The sequence below is a fragment of the Epinephelus moara genome, chromosome 10 (genome assembly GCF_006386435.1).
Source record: "Epinephelus moara isolate mb chromosome 10, YSFRI_EMoa_1.0, whole genome shotgun sequence".
In the NCBI taxonomy this organism is placed as follows: domain Eukaryota; kingdom Metazoa; phylum Chordata; class Actinopteri; order Perciformes; family Serranidae; genus Epinephelus; species Epinephelus moara.
This window is the reverse complement of record NC_065515.1, coordinates 863,053-876,685: the sequence shown is the minus strand read 5'-3', so window position 1 is coordinate 876,685 and position 13,633 is coordinate 863,053. Positions and strand designations below refer to the sequence as shown.

Sequence of the window (13,633 nt, the reverse complement as noted above, 5' to 3'; positions counted from 1 at the left end):
GGTCCTGAAATGTGTGTTTCTCTTCTATAACACACATTCTACATCTCGGAGGCGACGTCTTTCCACATGCGGGCTTCCTTCGCCTTTCAAATGGGGCAGAGCTCCGTGGGAAACAGTGGGGGAGACACAGCCCGAGGGGGAACCAGGATCTGACACAACACCGGAGGGAGAAGCAGGTCCGTGGAGCTGTGCGCCGGACGAAAAAACAAGCGCGTTGTACCAAATGTGTGCCGCTACGGCATCACTTTGGGTTGTGAGCACTCATGACGCATGTCTACATTGAAAGTAATGGGTTTGTGCGCGCAAAAGACGCTACATGTGAACGCCCCCATGCACACACACACTTTAACCAAGGCAGAGGCCAAAATCACCCAGGCGGCCCACCTTTGTCTTAGATAGGCAGGGAAATCTCTGGTATATACATATATATATATGTATACTGTCTTCTTCTTGGTAATTGGTTGCCTGCTTGCAATTAACCCTTTAATAAAAAAGAGCCTTTCACATCACATTAGAGACACACACACACACACACACACTAAACACATGCACGTGTCAGATAAGCAGCTGCATCACTGCTGTCCTGTGACTTCAGCTAAGTAATAATGTCATGCATCATGTGACATTATAACCTCCACCAGCAGACACAGTGTACTCACAGACAGCTGCGAGACTGAAGAGCAGGCATAAAGGAAGAGAGAAGAGAGGAAGGTTACAGTACAGGTATGATAACTGAGGTAAAGAGGCTGAAGCTGAAGAGAAACTGTTACGAGAATCTCACCCAGATCATCGTTTGCCGCCTCCAACGCTGCCCGACCCTTCCCCACGATGTCCACCTCAAACACCGGCTGTGGTTTGGTTTCCACGGTGAAGGAGGTGATGGGATGTTTATAGATGCATTCTGTCATACCGTCATACAGACACTCAATCAGCTTCTTAACGTCTCCATTGAGCTCCTTCACGCTCTCTCCGTTCCTCGGCTGGAGGGGAGACAGACAGAGACGTGAAGTGAAAACTGATCCTGGATCAGTGCTCGAGAAAGTCATTTTTATCTGTGTGTGCAAACCTTGATTAGAAACCTGCGAGACAGCTCGACCCGTGTGACGTTAGTGAGGCCGGCGCTCTGGCAGATGGACACGGCGTTGGTGGACCAGGCGGTGGAGAAGTTCAACCTGACGAGCAAAACAGCAACAACATAAATAAAAACTGTTTGAAGATATTTTGCACTTTGACGTCCGTCTCACTGACGCCGAGTTCCTCCAGTGTCACAGATACAAAAGCAATAATTTCTTTAATCATGAATAACCTGAAGTTGTTCTGTACAGTTATGTTTCTGCCTGACGGAATTTATCAGAATGCAAATCATCTTCGCCCACAGTCTGTGTTGCAGATTATTTCCATATTATCTTCCACTGGACACTCTGATAACCTCACGGGGGAAATAAAAAGATTCTAATCTTTTGATTTACTTTATTGAAGCACAAGAAACCAGTCAAAGCTGGATGTGTCCTCACAGGTGAACCTATGTTGGACTCTTCTCACGCCAAAGTTTCCATTTTGAGACCACAATGAACGAGGCGGCGACACAGTGTTTTTGTTTTTAAAATCTGGTGGGTTTGGCAGGAACAATTTTGGGGCGGTTTCTGTTTTAAAAAAAAGGATCTTAACCTTTAATAAAAAAGTCTTTCTGTGCAGGTTTCTTTCCACAATCTGGTCAGATACTTATTAAAACAATCTGAGCCTGTCAGTTGCAAAAACATGCATTTTAGTGGACGTGAAATAACGGACCGAACGTGCTCTGAGTGGTACTACTGCAGCCTGTTTCGCCGCTGCGGTCTCGCTCAATACTGGACCAATTTTTAAAATTGTGCACATTCGTCGAAGTTACCCTACAACATTAAAACCTGCGCTCATTGTATCCAAGTCTGTTCATGTACCGCTCCCTTCACCAGATTCAAATGTACTCGATAAGATAAAAGCGATCGTAGGACAAAAGCAGAGCCACAGTGTGTGACAGAGGTCATTTATCAGACTGTGTGGGTGCAGCAGTACCTGGGTCCAATCTCCACCAGTTTCTCCCCGCTGCCCTCAGTGAGAGTTGGTTTCTCAGACAGCGGCTCTGCCTGCAGGGGCGGGCGAAACAACCAGAGGAGAACCTCCTTCTGCTCGGCACTGAGACTCTCGCAGCCTGCAGCAGAGAGCACGAGGACACAATGACAACATGGACAAATGGAAAAGACAGAAGGCGTGTGGACGATTTCTCCAGGCCACACAGGGTCAATTAATATGTATCTGTGCTCAAACTCTGCATCTTCACACTGAGCTGTTACACACTCACCTGTCAGCTCCACATTGTAGCACAGCTCAGTGGCAATCGACAGCTGGGGGTAGAGCTTGGCTGCCCTCTGTAAGGCTCTCCCATTCACAGCCTCACTACTGTAGAAGCGCACTACAGCCATGACTGATGGAGAGACGGACAGTTTGATCCAGTTTAACGACACACAGAGAACTCCATTAATAAAATCAATCATACAATGTCAGAGGTGATGAATTGTAGGCGATGGCATTGATTTACCCCGACCATCGACATATTCTAAAGTAAGGGCTCACCAAATCAGAGGTCAAAGGTCAACACCAGTGATTAATGACAAGTAAAGACTCCTCTCACTGAGGCTGACCTTTAACCTGCAGTTCAGTTCAGGTCAAAACAAACCAATAATCAGATAGAGGGCCACTCATGACACTGTGCACAGCCTGCAGGACGACAGGAATCCCAAACACCAACATCTCTCCAAGATCTCAGTGTGTTCACACCAGGGAAATGTGTTAAAGAAATGCTGCAGCTGCCTCACAGTCAATCCACCTAATCTCAGTTTATATACTTTTGACTCAAAAGATGGAAAACACTTCATGTCAGCACAGAATACTGCTTCTATAATGCATCATATCTTTCAAGAGAACTGCTCATATTTTGACTAAACATGATCTTATACAACATGCACCAATTAAGTTTTCCTCTCATACGTATACGTCTAGGAAAAAGCATCTCATAAGGGGTAAAAGACTTAGACATATGCAATGTCCCCTTTTCTTTGTCCACAGAATTTTCAAAGAAGTTGGGCGAAGGTCATCCCAACACAAAGCTCCATCTGACTGGAATAATCTTCCACTCGTCTTGAGATGTGTCACCTCATCCCGCTGCTTCAGGACTTGTTAACATGCACATCTCAAAACAACTTGCTCATGTTTTTAAAATGTCGTACTGGTACCTGCTCTGTTACTATTCAAGATCACGGTATTCAACTCTAAACTCTAAGATGAGGGCAGGGCGTTCAAGATAATCCCTCCAGTGTGTTCTGGGTCTGCCCCGGGGTCTCCTACAACTGGGACGTACCCAGAACACCTCTAAAAGGAGGCGCCCAGGAGGATCCCGATTAGATGTCCAAACCACCTCAACTGACCCTTTTGATGTGGAGGAGCAGCGGCTCTACACCGAGCTCCCTCTGTGCATCATCACTGCAGACGCCGCACCAAACCACCGATCCATCTCACGCTCCATTCTACCCTCACTTGTGAACAAGACCCAGAGATACTTTAACTCCCTCGCTTGAGGCAGTAGCTCTCTCCCAACCCAGAGAGGGTAATCCACCATTTTCCGGCAGAGAATCATGACGTCAGATTTGGAGGTGCCGCTTTACACTTGGCTGCGAACTGCCCAAGTGCATGCTGGAGGTCACAGTGTGATGAAACTAACGGAAACACATCATCTGCGAAAAGCAGAGATGCAATTCTGAGGTCACCAAACTGGACCCCTTCCTCCCCCCGGCTGCGCCTCGAGATCTTGTCCATGAATTTCACAAACAGGATCGGTGACAAGAGACCACCCTGGCGGACGAACAACACCCACGAGAACATGTTCGACTTTACACCAAGTATTAGCCTGGAAATCCAGACCCAAATCTAGAAAGATTTAGGGTCTGGCTATGAGTAATGCAAATGGCCCAACTCGAGGGGCGGCACCAAGCATGCATTTGAAAATATCTCTGCACCCAAATGGATAACACTACGACCAATCAGAACAATACACGGGGTGACGTATCCAGAGCTTAGCTACCAGTGGAGCTAACTGGTAGATNCATTACTGATTGCCAGAGTGACTCGCTGAGCAAATTCAAATTGTGCTCTCGCGAGAACTCTGGATGTCCAGGGTAACCAAGTATGTGGACACAGCTCACTTTGGTCATACAGGGACCAGATGGCTGGAAGCAGCGAGCCCTGTACCCCATAATCCTGCAGTACCCACCACAAGGCCCCCCCAGGGATGCAGTTGTAAGCCTTTAGTAAGTCCACAAAGCACGTGTAGACTGGATGGGCAAACTCCCCCGACCCCTCCAGCAGCAACGCTGCTAAAGAGCTGGTCCACTGTTTCACAGCCAGGAAGGAAGCCGCACTGCTCCTCCTGAATCTGAGGTTCGACAATCAGTCAGAGCCTCCTCTCCAGCACTCTGGAGTAAACTTTACCCAGGAGGCTGAGCAAGTGTGATACCCTGATAGTTGGAGCACACCCTCTGGTCTCCTTTTTGAAAATGGGGACCAGCACAGCTAAATGACTAGACAAAAATCGTAATTATAAATATCAGGTATAAAGTCACCATCAGTGCAGGTCACCATGCGTGTGCCTCCATTAAATCAGACCAAATACACCAGCTTGAAAAGGTGTGTTTTCAGACGGTGGAAAGGGAGTCAATATTGCGATCAGCTGAAGGCTTGGTGGTCCAGCGGGCAGATGGTGATGTGAGGTTTGCAGAGGAGGATCTGAGAGTACTGGAGGGTGTGTAGATATGAAGGAGTTCAGACAGGTAGGAGGGGGCTTCATTATGAACGGCTGTAAAGGTGAGGAGCAGCAGGAAAGAAATTCTTGTGCCAGAGAAAGCATCAAACTAATTTCAAAATACAATCTGCTTCATGTCTGGGCCCCTGATCTCAAGCTCTAGAGCTCCTCATGGTGTCCCGAAACACACATGCAACACACAGTCTTTTAAACAGATGTTCTGAGTCATTAATTATCAAGATACATGAAGATAACCTCATCACACACACTCTCACACACACACACACACACACACACACACACACACACACAGCCTCCTGATAACTCATTGATTGTGTGCATGTTGCAGGTCACACACTGCACGGTCAGCAGCTTTCTGTTAGTGCAACCCCCTTCAGTACACACACACACACACACACACACACACACACACACACACACACACACACACACACCTACTACTTTACCAACACTGACTGATGCGTCTGCTGGTGCCACACAGCCTGTCCCCTCCAGTGCCAACATGGAGGACACAGTGTGTCTCGTGCCATGAGACAGAAGCGTCACGATGTCCGGAGTCTCCTTTTGTTTACAAACTTGGCGGCTGTTTCTCCATGTTTTGTTGTGCGGAAGCTAAAGTGGCTAAAATGTACCAGAGTTAGCATGAAGCTAGTTAGCTCAACTTACGCGTCGCAGCTTCCGTAGTTCAGTGTCTGATGAGGATGAAGAGTTGAGGCGCTGCTCGCCGCTGAAGTCCTGGACAAACTGGTGCAGCGTTTGAATGGACTGAAGCTGGTGTGGTGGTGGAGGTCTGCAGGCTGACAGGACCGGATGGAGGGACCTCTGCACCCACGTGTGCGCCACTCGGCTGTGTGCGCATGCGCAGATGAGTTTTCAGTGATTGGAAGTGGGTCACAGTTACAGGTCAGACTCTTCAGTAAGTTTTGAAAGACTTTAAAGTAAAGTTGTCGCCTTGTTAAATGTAAAATTGTTTTATAAATGTTGTCTTTTATTATAAATGAAAAATTATGTTGCTTTCAGTGCTTTTTTTTTAGAGTTAAAGGTCCCATGTGATGCTCGTTTTAAGGTCCATACTTGTGTTTTAGTTTCCACTAGAACACATTTACATGCTGTAATGTTCAACACAAAACATTACTTTCCTCATACTGTCTGCCTGAATATTAATGTATTCACCCTCAGTCTGAAACACTCATTTTTGGCACCGGTCTCTTTGAGCTGCCCTCCTGATAGGTAGAAAAAGATTTCCGCACACTGACATCTATGCAATATTTCACTTTATTGTTGAGCTTTCAGTTTATTAGACTCTAATCACGGCATGCATTAATGTTTCCAGCACCTTGACAAAACTGTGCCGAGCTCCCCTCCTGAAAAAGCGCAGTCCGCTCTGATGGGTCAGTGTTTTCCAGTCATCCACGTCTGTGCTTCTGTCTCTGTATCATCATTGTAGTCGGGGAAGGACTGTAACTGTTGCCGCAGTTTCTAGCTTTATAGTAATAATAATAATAAGGATAATCTTTATTTATAAAGCACTTTTAAAAACCGTGTTACAAAGTGCTTTACATGTCAGTAATTAAAACAGACGACATGAAAGCAACAACTTTTAAAAAGACCTGATAAAAACACGTTGGTGTAAAAAACTGAGGAAATAAAAGACTAAATGAACTTAAAACTCAAGTAAAATCAGGAAAGGCTCTCTGATAAGAGTATCTTAGTAAGATGGGACTTAAAATTGATCACTTTTATAGCGTAGTTGTGACATCACAACTTCACGGAGGTCCTAATGGCTTGTTTAAAGGCAAATGTTTGTGAATATGGAATGTGTCCATAACCTGCACCTGCTGTACAATAAAAAAAAAACTGGATGGGGAACTGACTTACTTTTTTTGCAACATGGGACCTTTAAATCTGGCTTTTATGCCAACTAAATAAATCAAAGGATTTGGTGTTTGTCAACCTGAAGTTCCATGCTGGATTTTACACAGCATTTAGATCGTAATGATAGGAAAATAAAATGACTGTTTTGGAATATTTAAATATTCTTATATGTAGCATACAATCATCATTCTGTTGCTTTGCGTCTTTTACCCCCGTGTGGGAATGTCCTCCTTTGGCATATTACCAGACAACATGGGTCAGCAAAGCCGTTGGGACAAATTTGGTCTTTTGAAATTGCCAAGTTTGAGACAGTTGTCAGAAAAATAATCAAAAAGTAATTAAATGTAATAATTTACTTTAATGAAGTTATTAAAATAGGTACGTAATATATAACATCTTTAACAGGGTAACTAGTAATCTGTAACCTATTATATTTGATAAGTAACCACTGACCTTTTACTTTAAAAGACCAATATGACATTTGGTCAGTTTTATAATTAAATATATTTTTATTTTACAGAAAATATAACTGGGTAGCTTTTTTAAAAATGAAAATTAAAAAGAAAAATACCACCAGTTAAAACATTTTGGAGATTTTCTTTTTGGGGTTTAGGAGTGCTTGGAAAGCGACTTTACTAGTTATTAAGTATTTATAAAGTCCTGGTTACAGCCTTGATGATAGACGGGGAAACTTCACATTTATTAAACAAGGATTGACTCCAGATTTTTTTAATTTTTCTTGATTAAATGACTGATTATGGCTAAATCTACAGCTTTTGTCCTGTTTTAACTTGAGCTTATAGCCACACACACACACACACACACACACACACAAAGCAAACAATATGTAAATGGCTGTGCTCTCTGTTCACAGACTGCTCCTAAAGTATGTACGATTATTTGCTGCTTTAACTTTGCAGCATTGGCGGTGAAAGCAAACAAATCTGTCTCCACACTATTAAATTCTCTGTTGTTGCTGCCTGTCTGGACCAGGGCACTCTTAAAAAAGAGATTTTTAATTTCAAGAGGTTTATGTGTTTAACTAAAGGTTAAACTAAATTTAAAAACACACTCCTACTTGTGTTGTTTCAGAGATGTTGGAAAAATATCCGCAGGATGTGCAGACAGCGCGACTTTGATTGAAGTGTTGAAAGAACAGAACGAAACTACTCCCACACACAGAAGAGTCAGGAGCTGCAGTCTTAGATATATTTAATAAATTAAAGCCAAGGTACAAAAAAACAATGTACATTTCATACCCCCCCTCCCCTCCTCCACCTACTCCTCTTTCCTTCAACTGTGACAAACACTGTTTTATTTTCCCACCTCAGAAAGAGACCACGATTACAGACCGAGGATCAGTGTCGACAGATTCCCAAATCTTTCCACACACTGAATATGTTTGTCCCCTGAACCCCGAAACCCTCGACAAAACACATACATGCTACATGTCTGCAGGCACCTCGGATAAGACAGAAGGATTAGACTGAGATAAAGTTTATCAGAGACCACAAAGTACATTTCAACGCTGAGTGTTATTAGATGTCAACTGGTCCTGCTGATTCACCAGACAGTGTATTTTACAGCCGTCACGTCACTTCTCCAATAATGTCTCTGGCATAATGGGTGAGCACAGAATGTCGGTGTTAATTCTTGCTGCGAATGCTGAATAACTTTCTCAGAGATGTTGCGTTTTGTGACTGAACTCTCTAATCCTTCACGGTCCTCTCCAAAGGCAGTGACCCAGATGGATGAAGCATTTTGTTAAGAGCAGTAGTAGGTGTCAATAGTAGATCGATATATAGATGAGTCTGGTCAATGATTATCACTGGCTGGTCATTCCAGGTGATAAGGAGGTTTGACAGATGGGTGTGATTGCCGGTGAGCAGCAGAGGTGAAACGCTGGATGTGCCTGGTCAGTCTTTAAGAAAAGAGTAGTCAGAGTGAGTGTGAAGAAATGAACGAGCTCTTAGTTTAAGAGATGGGAGGAAGTTATGCATGTGTACTGTAGGTCCAATATAAGTGCACTGAACAAGTGGAAAAAAAGATACATCTGTGCACACACAACCTCTCATACATACAGGTATGAACACACGCATACACTCAAATACACAGAAGTGTTCTGCAATAACTGTTAATATGCACAACTTGATTAATATTTTTGCACGATTACAGTGACTAAGCAGTCCGTCGTCGGGATTATTCATCCCTCCAAACACTCGCTTCCCTTCTCAGCTTCCATCTCGTGCCTCTTTCTCGCTGCCAGCTACTATAATTCCTTTCTCCCTTCTAGCCTTCGCTCTAGGCAGTCCTGCTTACCTAAGGGACCAATGCATAAAACCACAGCACAATCTGAGGAGACTGCAGGATGACTGGGTGGGACTGTATGTACATGAGGTACAGCCCTGTACACAGAGGGCTGGGCAACAGAGCAGACTGACTTTAGTCCAGATATGTGGTATCCGCCTCCTTCTCCACTCATACCCCCCGAAAAGGCATATATATATATTTGTAACATAAAAATAAAAGACAAAATTCACAAAACATGATAATTTGGCAAATGCAGAGATCACAGGGGCAGGACTGGGAGTAAATGTTATTGTATTAATGCCATTGTTCCTGCAGAATCCCCTCCTAACATTGGTCCTTCTCTCTTCCCATTAGCAGCAGCAGGACTGACAACCACCATCCTTCTATATGTGTATACATATACATTTATATAATTAATTTGATTTATTTTGAAAAATAATGTCGAGTAGCTACGTACGATACCACTACCATTTCATATGGATGCTAATCACCAGGAAACAACCTAGGAACCACAGGAAGATCTAGAAAGGCAGAACAAGACAGAGATAGAAGGCAGCATGCTGGGAGTGCTGCTCGAAGCTCTTCCAAAGAAATAAAGAGGAGAGAGGAGGGAGAGAGAAACCATCGATCTCACAACAGAAAAAGGAGAATCGGAGCAGAGAGGACAGCCTCCCTGAAGCCACCGGGAATTTAATGTTCGTCCATTAATCCGATGGCAGGTCTGTGCTGGAATGGTTCCATGTCTTGTCCTGCGGCGGGGCGGGTTTATCGTTACAATCATTTCATGATATCTTCGCTGATGGGGTTTGTGAGCACTGTGTTGTTGTGGCATCCGGCTGTTTTGCGCTGAGGGCAGAGGTCACGGTTAGGTGAGAGTTCAAGGGTAGAGTTTCAGTATTCAGCGGCGTACTCTGTACCATGGAGCCCTCTGCACAGTAGTGTGAACTCCTTCACTATGTCCTTCACCCTCCTCTTGTTCACTCGTTCTCTGCAGGACAGAGGAGACAGTAAAGAGGGAGGGGGGCAGAGAGGAGATCAAATACATACAATTAGAACAAATGTGCAAACAAGAAAAGTGCACTCATTAGTGTGCAGATCTCTGCCAGGCAGCTGCGCGCCTCTTGAGCTGACCGCAGCCACTCTGGACAATTCTTGTAATTCCAGCAGACACACAGCAGCGTCCTAGAAACTAATAAAAATACACGCCTCATCTATTTCTGACAGAGCCGCGGCATGTTGCACAGAGCAGATCGAGCCTCTCTACTAACAGGCACCATATGTGAAATATAGATACACTGTAATTATAAAGATGAATGTATTTTTAATAAGTAAAACACAGTCACAAATCTTCGATCTATGTCGTTCATAACTGGACTTTTAATGGTATTTACTTTGTCGGTAGGCTACAGCACAACAGAGCAGGAGGTAACAACAACAAACAACTAAAAGAGAAAAGAAAACATTTAACTACATGGCCTACATACTCATGGTAGAGACACAAATATCAAGAAAAATTACTAAATCAAAAAAATCTGCAAGTCTACAAATCTCGCAGGCAAAAGGCTTCACTTCTGGAACAGGGTGGTATGATGCTGTGCAGCAGAATAAAACCACGTCACAGGCGGACTGCTGAGAGCTCTGGGCAGTGGAATTGTCCGTCCCTGCTCCCTTACAGTTAAGATGGATGACGACCTATTCATCTAGTATCGTGCTTATCTTCAGTAGATCATAATGTATCAGGTATGGAATTAATCTGCAGATGCTCCGGTTCAAAATGAGACCAAACTTTTCCATAGATGTCAGTTTTTGAACCATGTTGAAAGTCAAAATGTGGCCTGCAACAGATGGTAAGGCTTGTTGTTTTTAGCCGAGATAATTTCTGACTAAACTCACAGCTTCTTACGGCTGGTTAAGACGACGGAGGAGTCAGCAGTCAATGAATGTCAACCACCCCCCCACCAAAAAAAGAAACCCCAGGGTTTTCAACACTTGTGTACGAAGGAGGATTAGGGCCATGTTGAAGAAAACAAAATCTTAGATTTCGAGAATAAAGTCATTATATAACGAGATTAAAAGTCACAGATTAAGACCTGAAAGTCAGAAACATGGTATAGAAAGCAACAAGGTGTGTTAAACAGTGTTGGGGTGACAGTAATATATGTTTTAGCAGTAACAAAGTAATATAATGCAGCACCAAAATTGGGACCGGTGTTGCTCCGCCGTTTTAGGGGATGTGAATGAAAACACATCCAACATACACACAAACTTTGGCATAATCCAGATGTGTTGATCACTAGGATGAGGAAAACACACACAGCAGGTCAGCTCCTGCTTTGTGACTTTATTCTCAAAATCAAATCTCGATTTTTTTTAAAACATGGCTCTAATCCTCCTTTGTATCTGTGAATCTGCAACCACGAGAGATCCTTGAGCATTCACTCATACATGTGGACACAAATGGCTGACTGGTCCAGCAGAATGCCAGATTAGCTGTGGACAGACAGATACACACACACACACACGCACTCGCACACACATGACCAGACTCTTATGCCTGGTGGAGCTAAAAATCATGTGGTTGACCAACTGGCTGGACTCATTAGCCAGTACGGCTGTAAAAAGAAGTCTGCCGCTGTTACCTGAGTATCTGATGTGAGAAGTTGTCTTTCTGTTCAGTTGTGACTCGCGATGACGGGAACCCAGGAGGCTGCAGTGCCTCTTTCAACCACACAGCGAGCAGAGAAAAGCAGTGCTTGTTCATACAGAAAAGCACTTCTGCAAACTGGTCCATCAGGCTCCGAGACGCTCCGCCCCCGATGCCCTGAAGAGAGCGGTGGGAGAAATTTGACAACAGGGACTTAATTAAAGTAGTAGAGGCAGAGAAGCTCAAAGTGCAACAACACAGCAGACTGCAGCATCAATGAAATGATGAAACTTTCCTGTGGTGTGACGTGTAAATGTTGAATGTGGTGCTTCTCACCTCCAGCACGGCCTGGATCAACAGTTTGCCGTCCTCCTGCACCACTCTGGCCAGAGGAGGCACATCTGAGCAGTGGGGTAACAGTTCAGTCTGAAGCAGAAGCACAGACCGAATCAGCACATTAAAAGCCAATTGACTCATTTGTAAACATGCATATTCTTGTAGGATTTCAAACTGTGTGTGTGTGTGTGTGTGTGCGCTCACAAAGAACAAGCACGTTGACTTGACTGTCGGAGCCTCAGGAAATTTGAGTGACAGAACTCCTGGAAGTGGGAGAGGGAGCCAGAAAACATAAATAAACTACTGAGGGATGGTGTCAAACAGTTACAGTATCTACTTTGTACTGACAGGCACATATTTCTCAGGAGCTGTAGCAAAGCACCCAGAACAGTGTGTAGGGGTGTGTGTTTGTGTAAACCATGTGCAAACTTACCACAGTGGAACACTGCTTTCACGTCAAGACTCTCAGACAAGAACAAATCGGGCTTCCGTTTGAGGGCCTACGAGGCAGATAAAGGCATTAAACAGAGCATGTTTCTGACGGCCCGACCCAATCGGTGCTGCTTCACCACATCCCACTACATAAGCTGCTTCAAAAATACTGCTATCAACAATACCCGCTCAGCCTGGTAGCCGGATCTGACAGCAACACAGGACTGAGAACAGATCTGCCTACCAGGCTATAGTACTCTCTCCATCTGTTTAGGAAGAACTATCCAAACTCATACAGAGATCCTCCAATGCAGAACTCAGCAGGTATAACAAACAAATTGCAAAAAATCAAACTTTGAAATCATTGGAAACTTAAGTCAAACTAAAGGCAATGATGGTTTTGTTTCTTGAAATCAATTGTACTTGAAACATTACTTTTCGTTTTTGGTTGACTGGATTGAATATGCAACAGAAGTGTGTAAGTAATTAACATGTGCAGATAAAGAGAAATAATCATCTTGTAATAATGAACTCATTCAGGATGGAGGAGAGGAAGAGAGGGAGAGAGGGAAAGGGAGAGAGATGAAGGTCAGATCTATCCAAAGATAGAAAACAAAAGGAAGAAGAATGAAGACAGAAGACAAAAATATAAAACAGAAGAGCCATCAGCCAATTTGTCTGAACTGATTAATATTAGTTGAATATTAATTCATTTGGGCTTTGATTGGCTCTGGGCTGGAATGACTTCAGAGGAGGACCGGGCTCAGAGACTAACCAGTCACCTGGGACCACAACGCCGATGCTGACGCCGTTACATCATCTTCCCGAGAGCGCCGCATCAACTAAAAATATTTCATCTAAGGCGCTGAGTGTGTTGATGTTTTTCCAAGGAGCTAATGCGCCCTGATGTTGACTTTACAGAAAAAAGGAAAAGATGTACAAATGTAAGTGCTTAATATAGTCATGCATAAAATGTCTAAACACAGACGCTCATTTTTCTATTTTCTAATCAGCTTGTTGAGCTGTATAATAAATCTATATGCGTCGTAGATGTTGAAGGAAAAAGGTTTATCTTTTCTTATCTTTCTGAGCATTCGGCATTCAAACTCAGTTTTTAATATAAAGCTGGGTTGTGTTTGTTTGACTGAATTAATGGTGCACATATCCAGCAGCTAATGTGGGTG

The 13,633-nt window shown here is 43.8% G+C and overlaps 2 protein-coding genes across 4 annotated transcripts in view; both read right to left on the bottom strand.

The window, feature by feature from the left end:
* Positions 1–5,681, bottom strand: part of pfas (phosphoribosylformylglycinamidine synthase) — a 29,059-nt gene extending 23,378 nt beyond the window's left edge. Inside the window, exons 1-5 of the mRNA XM_050054291.1 lie at positions 5,519–5,681; positions 2,339–2,461; positions 2,053–2,188; positions 1,067–1,172; positions 782–980 (exon numbers count right to left, since the gene is read on the bottom strand). Coding sequence (XP_049910248.1) covers positions 782–980; positions 1,067–1,172; positions 2,053–2,188; positions 2,339–2,459 — 562 coding nt within the window. The 5' untranslated portion in view covers positions 2,460–2,461; positions 5,519–5,681. The remainder of the gene's footprint in view (positions 1–781; positions 981–1,066; positions 1,173–2,052; positions 2,189–2,338; positions 2,462–5,518) is intronic.
* A 2,228-nt stretch (positions 5,682–7,909) lies between these two features.
* Positions 7,910–13,633, bottom strand: part of LOC126396323 (importin-13-like) — a 36,737-nt gene continuing 31,013 nt past the window's right edge. For all 3 annotated transcript variants that reach the window (XM_050054292.1, XM_050054294.1, XM_050054295.1), the window contains exons 19-23: positions 12,451–12,517; positions 12,222–12,280; positions 12,018–12,107; positions 11,677–11,858; positions 7,910–10,025 (exon numbers count right to left, since the gene is read on the bottom strand). In XM_050054292.1, the coding sequence (XP_049910249.1) occupies positions 9,929–10,025; positions 11,677–11,858; positions 12,018–12,107; positions 12,222–12,280; positions 12,451–12,517 (495 nt within the window). In that variant the 3' untranslated portion in view covers positions 7,910–9,928. The remainder of the gene's footprint in view (positions 10,026–11,676; positions 11,859–12,017; positions 12,108–12,221; positions 12,281–12,450; positions 12,518–13,633) is intronic.